General features: G+C 43.3%; 1 protein-coding gene across 6 annotated transcripts in view; it reads left to right on the top strand.

Moving 5' to 3' along the window:
- Positions 1-10283, top strand: part of TACC1 (transforming acidic coiled-coil containing protein 1) — a 59102-nt gene extending 48819 nt beyond the window's left edge. For all 6 annotated transcript variants that reach the window (XM_039354244.1, XM_039354245.1, XM_039354243.1 and 3 more), the window contains 4 exons: positions 1-161; positions 1521-1627; positions 2888-3008; positions 5151-10283. In XM_039354244.1, coding sequence (XP_039210178.1) covers positions 1-161; positions 1521-1627; positions 2888-3008; positions 5151-5219 — 458 coding nt within the window. In that variant the 3' untranslated portion in view covers positions 5220-10283. The remainder of the gene's footprint in view (positions 162-1520; positions 1628-2887; positions 3009-5150) is intronic.
- Positions 10284-13125: the final 2842 nt, after the last annotated feature.

Raw genomic sequence — 13125 nt, 5'->3', positions numbered from 1 at the left:
AGGACGAGCAGAGAACCAACATGGCATCCCAGAAGGGTCTCCAGCAGCTGACCATGGAGAAAGAACAAGCCTTGTCTGACCTGAATTCGGTGGAGAGATCTCTGTCCGATCTATTCAGGAGATACGAGAATCTGAAGGGAATCTTGGAAGGTTTCAAGAAGGTCCTTCCTTTATTTGGAAAAGTCTCTGTTTTTTCCTGTGGGTTTTCCTTCACTGAAAGGCCAGGGATGCACAATTTAAGGGCTGCCAGTGTATTGGCTGCAGCACTGGAAATCTTATACACCCCCAGCCAAAATATTGCTTTTGATGTGACCGAAACATGGGGAGTACTCACATTAGGTACTGTTGATGAATTTAATTTGAATTTGAACTAAATTTTAATTGCAGGAGATTAAATGTGGGTTTTGTACCAGTCTTCTTTCTGTTTTATCCTGGCCCTGTATACCTTCTGGAGGCTGCCCATATAAATGCTATTCTCTAGAGTTTTCAAGATGCCTCCATCCTCTTGACAGCAAAAGCACCTAGACTTATATACTGCTTCATAGTGCTTTACGGCTCTCTCTAAGCGGTTTACAGAGTCAGCATATTGCCCTTAACAATCTGGGTCCTCATTTTACCTCATGGAAGGCTGAGTCAACCTTGAGCCAGTCAGGATCAAATTCCTGACTGTGGGCAGAGTTAGCCTGCAATACTGCATTCTAACCACTACACTTGATGGAGAGGAATTGTGGCTCAGGGCTAAAAAATTGGCTTTGCTTGGTTACATCTTCTGCTATATCGACCAGGTGATGGCAATGAGAAGCAACTCAACCACAGAACTTCTACCTTTTAGAAGAATCAGTATGAGATAAGATAGAACAGATAGGCTGGGTTCACATATCAATCCATAAGTTACCAAAATGTGGTCCAAAGAATAAACAAAGTTTGTTTCATCTACAGAATACGTTATTCCAAAATAAATCACACCGTTGCTACCTGGAATAAGCAACGAAGAATAGGCAAAGTTTGTTTCATCTACAGAATGCGTTATTCCAAAATAAATCACACCGTTGCTACCTGCAATAAGCAACGGTGTGATATATTTTGGAATAACACATTCTGTGGATGAAACCAACTTTGTTTATTCATTGGGATCACCTTTTGGTAACTCATGGATTGATGTGTGAACCCAGCCTATCTGTTCTATCTTATCTCATATTGATTCTTCTAACAGATAGAAGTTCTGTTGCTTCTCAGTGCCCATCACCTGGTTGATATAGCAAGGACTTCTAATGTCCCTCCAACCTTAAGGAAGAATGGTTATAGGTCTGGAAGGAAACATATCTCTCTATGTAAGATCCCATGTTCTGTTTCCTGAATCATTGGTTAAGGGTCCTCAAGTAGAATTTGCGAGAGGCAGGCTGGAATTCTGTCCCAACTCCAAGATGTAACTTGTTGGGCTTTTTGCAGTGGGTGAATTGAAGCATTGTGGTTTCTGAGTGATGGTTCCTAGCCAAGCCAAGCTTCCCTTTTCCTTCTAGAATGAAGAGGCCTTGAAGAAGTGCGCTCAAGATTACCTCAATCGCGTCAAGCAAGAGGAGCAGCGCTACCAGGCCTTGAAAATCCACGCAGAGGAGAAGTTAGACAAGTAAGGCCAATAATGGCACTTTCTCTGCTTCATGCCAATCCATACAGGTAGCCCTCGACTTACAACAGTTTGCTTAGTGACTGTTCAAAGTTGCAACAGCACTGAAAAAAGGGACCTATGACTGTTTTCCTCATTTACAACCACTGCAGCATCCCTGTGATCACGTGCTCAAAATTTGAACGCTTGGCTCCTGGCTCATCTCTATGACCATGGCAGCGTCCCAGAGGGTCATGTGAGTCTCCCTTTTGCGACCTTTTGGCCAGCAAAATCAGTGGGGAAGCCTGATTCACTTAACAACCGGGTTACTAACTTAACAACTGAAGTGATTGACTTAACAACTCCAGCAAGAAAGGTCGTCAAATGGGGCAAAACTCACTTAGCTGTCTCACGTAACAACAGAAATTCGTGGTTGTAAGTTGAGAACTACCTATAACAGAAGGCCTCATGCCAAAAAAAGGAGCCGTGGAAGTGTCAGGCTGGCACGCTTTCCTACTCAACACAACGGTTCCTCTCAAATGATGCAAAAGAAAACAAGGCCAGCGGTTTGATCTTACATGGGAACTGGGAATGGGAGACAAGTAATCCTTGTCTCAGGATCACAGTTGAGGCCAGAACTTCTGTGGCTATGTAATGCGGTCCTTAAAGGAGTCACACCCAATTTTACAACCTTTTGTGCTGTGGTTGGTAAATGAACCTGACTTCCCCCATTGACTTCACTTGTCAGGAGCCAGCCTAAATGTTGATCATGTGACCCCAGGATGCTGCAGTTGTTGTAAGTGCGTGCTGGTTGCCAAGTGCCGAAATTTTGGTCACTTGACTGTGAAAGTGCTCGTGCAATGGTCATGAGTACCAGTTGTAAGCCAGTGATTTTCAACACCGTTGTAACTTCAGAAGTTTGCCAAAGAAGATTACCTGTATAGTGGTACTTCAGTACACATCGTTAATTGGTTCTGGGAGGCAGGATGAGTACCAAAAATGATGAGTACCAAACAAATTTTTCCGATAAGGAATGATGTAGTGAGTCACAAGGCAGCCAACACCAACATGTTCACCAAACCAACGATGAGTACTGGGAGAAAATGTTTATGTCATAATGCATTGAGTACCAAATTCGATGAGTTTCAAAGCAGCTAGTTGAGTAAGAAGATGCCGCTTTATTCAACAAATTACAGAACTTTTCTTTTTACACCCATCCTCTCTCCCCCTCTCGCTCCCTCTCCCTCTTTTTTTTATTCCTGTGCCCCCTCCCCTTTATTCCAGAGCCAATGAAGAGATTGCTCAGGTGCGTACGAAGTCCAAAGCTGAGAGTGCAGCTCTCCATGCCGGACTTCGAAAAGAACAAATGAAGGTCGACTCTCTTGAAAAGACCCTCCAGCAGAAGGTGATTCTCCCCCATCCCCTATCATCTCTTTCTAAACTTCACTCGCTTTCCCTGCGGGTGAAGATTGTCTAAAATTTACTCTACGTTTGTCCTGGAACTGGGTCAAAACAATGACCATTGCGTTTCAGAACATTCAGCCTTGATGGGACTGAATACCAGACATGCCTAAGGAGTTGAATCACTCAAGTTTCTTTCTCGTTGTTGTTAGCTGGTGGGGTGCCTGTGTATTGTTGTATCCATCAAACAAATTAAAGCTCGAAAGATTTCCAGTGCTCCCTGCCAGATTACCACAAGTCAGTGGGGAAGCCAGCAGGAAATCAGAAGTTGCTCCTGCTGAATCAGAATTCCTGCTTTTTTGCCCATCCTTAGTCAGTCAGTTTCTCGATTTATCTAAGGAAAGATCTCTGAAACAATGACCCAAGGAGGCTCAGGTTATCATTATTTACTTAAAGCTTAAAAAAACTCTTAACCTGTAGCAAGAGGAATGCAGTTGCATTCATCACAAGCTTTAGATGGGAGTTGCTTTAGTTTCTGAGTCACTGCTGGATTGCGGTGTTTTTTTTGTCCACGCTTCCTGCTTTAGTGTGTCACATGAATAAATTATAGGCAGTCCTCAACTTAATAATGGTTCAGTTAGTGACCATCCAAAGTTACAAGCACTGAAAAAATGTGATTTATGACCTTTTTTGACGCTTATCGCCGTTGCAGCATCCCTGTGGTCACGTGATCAAAATTCAGATGCTTGGCAACTGGTTCATATTTATGATGGTTGTAGTGTCCCAGAATCATGTGATCAGCTCTTGCAAACTTCTGACAAGCAAAGTCAATGGGGAACCCAGATTTCCTCAACAACTGTGTTTCCAACTTAAGAACTGCAGAGCCACATCTGTGGCAAGGAAGGTCATAAAGTGGTGCAAAACTCACTTCACAAATGTTTCACTAGGCAACATAAATTGGGGGGCGGGTTCAATTGTGGATGTAAGTGGAGAACTACCTGTACGGTGCAACCCAGCCTCTCTTTCAAATGCAGTCAATGTACATCAGGGCATAATTTAGTAACTGCAGAAAAGTGAGTATTTTAAAAGCTCATATTCATGGGACTAGGCTGCAGAAGTCATACAACCGTCTACCCCAGGAGTAGGCAATCTTGGCTCTTTTATGACTCGTGGACTTCAACTCCCAGAATTCCTGAGCCAGCCATGCTGAGGGGAAAGGGAGAGGTTTCCAAGCTGGGCCATGCTGGCTCAGGAATTCTGGGAGCTGAAGCCCACGAGTCATAAAAGAGCCAAGATTGCCTACCCCTGTCCTAAGTCCTCCTTGTTCTAAGCGGTGAACCTCCTAGTCCAGGGGTAGGCAACCTTGGCTCTTTTATGACTTGTGGACTTCAACTCCCAGAATTCCTGAGCCAGCATGGCTCAGCATGGAAACCTCTCCCTTTCCCCTCAGCATGGCTGGCTCAGGAATTCTGGGAGTTGAAGTCCATGAGTCACGAAGGGGCCAAAGTTTTCCTCATGCTGGCTCAGGAATTCTGGGAGTTGAAGTCCACGAGTCACAAAGGAGCCAAAGTTTCCCTCATGCTGGCTCAGGAATTCTGGGAGTTGAAGTCCACGAGTCTTAAAAGAGCCAAGGTGGCCTACCCCTGGTCTTCTCAAATGAAGGCTTTAAATCAAATATTTATCAAACAGAAATGAAATTTAAATTTAAAAATAAGAGATTATTCTCATCTGCACAGCTATTTTGATTCAAATTGAGCACTGAGCTCCAGAAACAAATTGCAAATTAGACAACCCCCCTCCCTCACCCCTCCGCCCAATTCTCAAAGATGGAGATTGGACCTTCACAGATTTTTATCTTACAAGCTACTTCGCTCTGTCTGATTCAATAGTGATGGCAGGAAGCAGGTTGCAGAACTGGTTCTGAGCTTTGAGAACCCTCCCACCACGTATAACAGTGATAAATGTGGGGCACGTACAATCTGATTGCATTTTGTGCATGGAGGAGAACTAAGATCCAGGAGAATGGGTTGGACTGGCTGTCATGCATTATGGGGATAATTCTAATTTGCATCATCAGAGAAGGTTGTAGGTAATCAGTACTTCACTTCTGGGTTTTTCTTTATCCGTTTTCATTTATTTTTTGCAGAACCAGGAAATTGAAGAGCTGACCAAGATCTGTGACGAGCTAATTGCCAAGTTAGGAAAGACCGATTGATGACCCAACGTCTATCATCTTGGTTTCTCCCTGCTGTCTGTCTGTATCTTCCAGCAAGCATCTTGCCTTACTTTCTTTCCAGAAATAATCTTTTCCTTCTTCACGGCAGCAAGAAAAAGCACATGCTTCTGTTATCAAAGGACTACCATCTGCAAGAGAACTGATGATTGCCCGGTGCTCATTTCCTGCTGTGTAAACCTCCTTTGTCTATTCAGTATTTGCAGGCTCTCCTGACTGCATGAAGCCAACGGACAGAAGCAGGGACACAATGTTGATGGTTTTGCACAGAAGAGTTTCTGCACTTGGTTGAGGCTTTGGCCCACAGAAGCTGCTGTATCAGTGCCTCAAGGACAGTCACCTACAGAGAGAGCAGCATTGCAGATAATTCAGTGTGAAGACCAGCTTAATTGAATACGTTCCCCTGCTTGCACTAGTACCATCCCAGGAAGGACACAAGTGGAATATGATTTCAGCTGCCTCTAAAAGCACAAGGGGCAAAGCCAAGGCAGAGGCCATTGTTCCTCAAAGGGAAAATGTCCAGATGAAAAGGAATTAGTATTCCTGGGAGCATGGCATCTTTGCAAATCGCAGTTAGCCATGGAGAAAAGGAACTCCTTGTCTTGACCCACACAGAGCTTGAGGCGCCTCGATTCATGGTGTCATGAGCTGTGTAAATCTGAAAATATAGGCCACGAGAAATCCACAAATCCTACAGGCAGCCTTCAGAGTCCTGCGTGGTTACAAGACATGAGGACTTTGAGTTTAGCTGTTCTCCCAGCCATGGTGGCGCCAGATTGGGGGGTTTGGGATGCTGGAATCTGCCTCTCTGAAAAGCACTTGGGATGGGGAAGTTAATATAAGGTGCCACGAGTCTCTTAAAAAAGGTTTGGGATTTGACGTAGTGCACTTTAAGGCAACAGTAAGAATGTAGCGGTCCACCATTCACCTGAAGAGAACATGCACAGAGTGAACATAAATGAAGAAGAGCAACTGTTAGAAATCCCTAAAGACAACACGCAGAAACCCACACACAGACCCAGCACAAACACACACACACACACCAACCATTCCTTGTGTTAGCAGCCATGAGTCTCTACAAGAGGTACGGCCAGCCGGTTTGGGATTTGACGTAGTGCACTTTAAGACAACAGCAAGAGTGTAGCGGTCCACCATTCACCTGAAGAGAACATGCACAGAGTGAACATGAATGAAGAAGAGCAACTGTTAGAAATCCCTAAAGACAACACGCAGAAACCCACACACAGACACAGCACACACACACACACACCAACCATTCCTTGTGTTAGCAGCTTTCTCTGTCCAGACAAAGAGCAGGGAATGGAACACAACGGAGAGCAAGTGAAGAAATACACATCAAATCTCCTTCTTCCAAGTTCTGATGACTGAAGCTTCTTCCCATGCCTTTTTTTTTCTTTTTGGGATATAATTTCAAAAACTAAAATCATTTGCAAAGAACATTCCCTACTCATAGTTGAGATCATTCAAACGGATATCTGACCAGGAACTGCAATTGTCCTGGCAAGTTTTGCGATAACCACAAAAATGTCATCAGCCAAGTGTTCTTGCCTTTGGGCTTGAGACCTTTTCAGATTTTCCCCTTTTATGGTGAAACATCGGACCCTTGTGATTAATCCACTAAGGAACTCTCAGAATTGATATTCATAAAGGCCCCAAGTTGCTCCAATCCAGATCTTGGAGCTGCCGGTCCCAGAACTGAGATTCATAATTGCAACACATCTACAAGGTGCCCTTTGGGATGGCTGGTGTGAACATTTTGTTGTATCATGTTGGTGTTGGCTTCTTGCCTACTCTGGCTGTATCAAGTAAACAATGGAGATTTTTCTCTGCCTGCGGATTCAAAGCTTGCGGTGACCAGGTATTGAAATTCGTAGCACAGATCCTCTATGGCTATTCCACTTGGGCTGATTTTTTCATGAAGTCTTGCTGTAAAAAGGGAGTTCCAGAGATCAATCCATTCTGTGGATTGTTGTCTTTCTTAGTCACACATGGAGAGAAGCTACACTAGGGAACCATCCAAAGCCATCATGCATGGAGAGAAAAGCTCCATTTCTGGGGTCTATCAAAATGGTCCATGTCTCCATCTTGCAATTTCTGAACATGTTGTGAGGGTTTTAGGCTATTTTCTCCAAGCTATTGCTCTCCAGAACTGTTGTGTGGCAATGTCCACTATTCCCAGCCAGTGCTGGCTGGAAATAATTGGAATTGTGGTGCAACACACCTAGAGAGGACCCAATGAGAAGCTTCTAGCCTTCAGAGATACAGAATGAAATCTCTCATCCGACCAATACAAACCCCTCTATTTCTGAGGGGGATGTGCCATTCCTGAGTAGGAACTCTACTTTCAAGCATGTTTGAAACCACTTTCTCATACTGATGTCTCATGAGATTATCTTTCAACTGAAAATTGTCCTCTGCACTTTGCTATCACACATCACTGGTCCAACTGCTGTGCTGCTGCTTCCCAATGAGGTGGCTATCGTCGAACAGAGCCGAGATACAATCAAAAGTTTATACCAGGCCAAATTCCTTGGACCCAGAGCTTTTGGGATCTTGGCATATCAGATCTGGATATGGATCTAGGAACTTTTGTTGGCCTCATCACGCAAAAGATTCTGCCCTGTGGAATAGCATTTGGAAGAGTTGTCTTGCTATAATTTTGGGAGACCTGTTTTCAGTTCCCATAAAACAATGGTCCTACAGGTGAGGTGTTGATCACTTTAGCAGCTGTACTAGTGGCATCCTTCAGCTGACTCAGGGATGGAGATCTTGTGGCCTTCAAGAGGTTCAATGGAGTTGCATCAACCCCAATTTGGCAGGAATGATGGGAACTAAAAAAACCTGAAAGCAAGCAATCCTGTGTCTTCTTCCCGAGCTTCATGGTTTAACACCATCCTCCAGCTGTTGGCTGGGTATTCAGTGGTTGCACTTTTGTCTGTGGTGTGATTTGTGTAGGTGTGTGTCTTCACCTGCATACTGTGCCAAATGCTCTCTTGTTTTGTGCCTCTGAAGCATGCCACTAAAGGGTGGGCAAAGAAGATTCCTAAGGAATGGTATTATTAACTATAATATGGTTATTATAGTTTGTTCAGATATGAAAATTTTGTGTGCGCGCATGGGTGTGTCTGTTGTATATTTTGTGTGCTGGTATGTGGGTGTGGGATTGAAGTCTGTAGACCTGTTGCACCTCATATAGCATTGTGTGGCAAAGTGCTACTCAGACTGGCTGCTAATTCTCTCCGTAAAATCTCCTCCATCTCCAGCTGTAGCTTCCGCCAATCTGTCCTGTTTCCAAAATGACTTGAAAGAAGAGCCCTGCTCTTAACAATTGCATGCTTAAAAGCGATATGACGCACTGCAGATCACCGACATCTTTCCAGCAGCACCTGGTTGATTGCTTATCCTATGTAGGTGTCTCACATGATCCATTTTCAGCCAGAAAGAAGCTGCAGGCAAACACCATTTGTTCCATAATCGTTCACATTGACTGAAGTCGCCCCACTTTTACCCTGTTCTTGTTTTTGAGCTGTCTAAACACTTTACAGAGCTTCGGCCACTTAAAGCACACAGCTGCAACCCCATCACTTGCAAGAGAGATTATGGGTTTATGATGATCTTCACGGTGAAAGTGTTAATAGAAGAGGTTGCTATCTCTACCTGGAGATGTGAAAGGGAGATGTTTTGATGGCCCGTTCTGCATCACCACCTTGGCCTCTTCCATGCCTTCTGGGCTTTGGCGCCCAACATTTTTGAAAGGTTGCTGTGTTATAAAAGGCAACGCTAGAATCTATTTTTTGCATGGAAAAGGATTTGTGGAAGACAGGATGGGTCTTATGACAGCTCGCCCTAGCCAACTCGCCATGGCCATCTCACTTTAGCCAACTTGGCTGTGATCAACTCGCCATGACCAACTCATCATGGAACAACTTACTGCAGGACAAGGGTTACATTAATATTGAGACGTTAAAATAATTCTTAAAATTATTTTAAAGAATTCAATTGAATTGTTGAATTGTCCCACGATGACTTGATCCATGGCGAGTTGTCCTTCGTTGTGTTGGCCATGATGAGTTGACCGTGGTGGGTTGGCCGAGGCAAATTGTCCCATTCCGGGGCAGGACATTCTCCAAAACAATCCACCATAAATCTACAATGCCGGTTGTATCACGAGGATACACGAGTCAGTGACATTACTGAGTTAGTCATGTATCAAGGATCAACTCTAGCTTTGGGGGGGGGGAGTCCAATTTCCTGTATCCTTTCTTGACAGCTGATTATGGTTGGAAGATCCACTTTAATTCCAGATCACAATGAATGAGATGTCTTTCTTTCTGGCTCTTAAGCATCTCTTCCTTTCTCTCTTTTTTTCATTGCAATCACCTTTTGCACAAAGGAGTTAGCCTACTCCTATGAAGCGAGTTACTGCTATCCGTCTGGGTACAAATGCTGAGAGCATTTGCCTGTGCCACAGGTTTATTTGGTTTCCATATTATCATCCATCAAAGAGTGCTCCAGTGCCTGATCCAAGGCACTTTGCAAGCTTTTATGGTGGGGAGAGTGGAGATCTCTAACTTGCCAGCTTTACATATTTGATATATATATATATATATATATATATATATACAGTATATGATAATCTCCCTTTTCTAAGTCAGGTACATATTTGTAAGAGTTATACTTCCCCCTCCCTATAAAATAAAATTGATCGTTAATATATTTTTCCCCATCCTCTCCACTGCCTGAATAAAACCAATGTTCTTTCCCCTTGGCTACAATACATAATTTGTATGTTATTTATTTCTAACACTGACAGACATCTACAGATTTTGATACCTATATATACATACTTACAACTATGCAAAAGCACAACATCTACATGAAACAATGTGGCACACTTCTCCACAAGGCTGAATGTGTACTTCAATTTTATGCGCAACTGTTTACCGTGTATATGGCCGGTGCAGAAAGGTGGATACCTTTTGAGTTAAATGCTTGCAGCAACCAATTAAACATCTTTCTACTCTTGCTTTTTTTAAAAGTTATTTCCCCCCACTCTTTCTTGCAGAACTCTTCTGCTCAAAAATATTCCTGGATCTTCTTCTGTACATTTTATAGTTGAGATCTCCAGAGATGACTAATAATATTCAAATGTGGGAACAGTGAAAATTATTTCTGAAGGGTCCTTGCTTCTTATTAATAGTCTCCATCAGTAAATGTCTTTGTAAAGGAGATCTTTTGTAAACCTGGACACATCTATTGTCCTATGCAAAATGGATTCGGACATTATGTTTTCTAAACCATGATTTGTGACTTAGGACAGTGGCCCCCCAACCTTTTTGGGGACCAGTGCCGTGGAGAGAGGCTTTTCTGTGGATCAGAGGGCTTGTGGTTTTAGTTGCTGATGGGGCTGTGCTTATTTGTGCGGCCCGGTTCCTGGCATGTCGCAGATCGGTGCCGGTCCAAAGATCAGGGGTTGGGGACTTTGGACTTAGGGTGTTACATGAACCCACTCATCTTTCTGTTCACCAGATCACAAGCATGATGAATGAAGCCCCTTCCTCATTTAAACCATAAAACTAATGACCAGAGTATTGCATTCTCCATTTAAGATAGAAGGATTAATTTTCAAGTGGAATACGTTTTAAGAACTGCAAACGATTACAAGATCTGCACAAAAATTAGTCTCCCATCTCTGCTGATTCTTAAAATTTAATCCCTTTGGGTGGAAGACATATTCGACAATTCTATCTTATTGGCCACTGAAATGGTAAATGTGGCAAGAAACTTTATAAGCCAAAAAAAAAAAGGTGGCCCTTGGCTTACAAGCATTCATTTAGTGACCGAAGATACAACAGGACTGAAAAAAGTGTGTTATAACCGGTTTTCACACAACCTTTACAGCATCCCTATGGTCCAATAAATCAAAATTTGGGCCCTGGCAACTGTCAGAAAATTAGGACAATTGCACTGCCCTGGAGTCACACGATCACCAATTTGTCACCTTCCCAACTCGCTTCCGATAAGGAGTCATTGGGGGAAATAAAATTCACGTAACGATCATTTTGTAATTGTGGCAAAAAGATTGCAAAATGGGACAAACCTCCCTCAACAGCTGCCTTGCACAGCAATGGAAATGTTGGGCTTGTGGACGTTAAGTCAAGAATTACCTGTACTACACCTTCACACGGTGTCAAGATTGCCAAGGAAAACACTTTGTCCATCTAAATTCAGAACATTTATAATTAGGAAGCTCTCTGTCATATTTGCTTCTCCCTGGAGATGTTAATAATCTCCATCCATAATTCAACCGTAAGCCAAGTTTAACTTTGCAGATGTGAATCTTCTCTGGCAGCTGTTTTCAGGGAAAGGGACAGACCAGCCAGGGTGGGCCACCATGTGAGGGCTGCAAGCACATTCCACAGGGCAGGAGAACCAATACGGAAACTAGATTTGGCTGTCGGTTCCAAACTTATCTCTGTTTATAGGATAAAGAGATGCCATCCGTTTTTGTAATTTCTCAGCAGCAAAACCCAGGCAAAAGGACATCGTTATCCAGGTCCCATCTATAGTTACTCTTTTAAAAAACAAACATGTTATTTTCCAATTCACCCATTTTATTCAAAGATATTAAGTTGTGAGCTGTCGCCTGGGAAAAAAAGTGCCGCCAGATGGCCCTGATGCTACCCAACTCCATAGGCTGGACACAGCTTTCCTACAAGCATTTGCAATCTTTTGCAAGATCCAAGACTTCTGTGGCTTTGAAAGATTACTATCGTTAGAGAGGCTAATAGAAATATACTGTGAGGTCGTGGTCAAGATGGCACTTAAGACTTATGTACCACTTCACAAGTGCTTTACAGCCTTCTCTAAGATATTTGCAGAGTCAGCCTCTTGCCCCCAACAATCTGGGTCCTCATTTTACCGACCACGGAAGGATGGAAGGCCGAGTCAACCTTAAGCCAGTGAGGATCGAACTCCTGGCAGTGGGCAGAATTAGCTTGCCATACTGCATCCTAACCACTGCGCCACCACGGCTCTTGTGCAGCTGGCAAAATGTGAAGCAGCAGTTGCGAGAAACATTGGAACGTGACAGAGCCCTAGTTGTCGAAGTGTTCAGTCTAGTATTCCTCTCTGCCTCTGTTAGACTTTGGGTAGCCCCTCTCTGGCATCCTAATGTCATGGCTGGCTAAGATGTAGGATTACGAGTGGGGAGACCAGGTTCCAGCCAAATTTCAATGGAAAAATACCATACCGCTCTTGAGGTTTAGGGGTGGAAGTTTGCATTATTTACTTGGGGGTGCCAATTGGTGATACCTGGTCAAAGGCAACCAGAGAAGAGAGGGACATTTTAATTTGCATGGCAAGCCACCTATTACGTCCTGGCATCCTCTAGGGAAGAATGGGCACTGCCAGAAGAGCCGATGGCAGCCCTGAGAGAACTGCTCTCTTTTTAGGTGCACTACCAAAGATTTCAATCCATGTGCGCACAAACACACACACATACACACACACATATTTTTGTGGGAGCCTTATTTTCTTTTAAACAATGTAAATATGTCTGCCAGTGATGGAAAGGAAAGGAAAATACAGGGGAACAGATTATAGCTTGGGAAGAAAAGCATGATCTAACAGTAAAGTTGATCAGCACTTAAGGAAGGAGAAGGGAAAGTTCCTCTTTATGGTGTGTTTCAATATTTCACTTTTCTCTATCCCTACCATGATTTTTCAAGCTAAGTGATCTGGATTCCCAGCACTCTGATCTTTATTCTTTACTGTCATCTTGAAAAATATAAAAGGGCTATGTTTACAATAAAGTGTCATTTTTTTAAAAAAACACTGTTTATTAGGGCCTAAGAAATAATGCTAT

The sequence above is a fragment of the Crotalus tigris genome, unplaced genomic scaffold, assembly GCF_016545835.1.
Source record: "Crotalus tigris isolate CLP2741 ecotype Arizona unplaced genomic scaffold, ASM1654583v1 scf7180000018549.3470463, whole genome shotgun sequence".
Lineage (NCBI taxonomy): Eukaryota > Metazoa > Chordata > Lepidosauria > Squamata > Viperidae > Crotalus > Crotalus tigris.
Note: the sequence above shows the minus strand (reverse complement) of the source record. Positions and strands in the feature narration are given on the sequence as shown.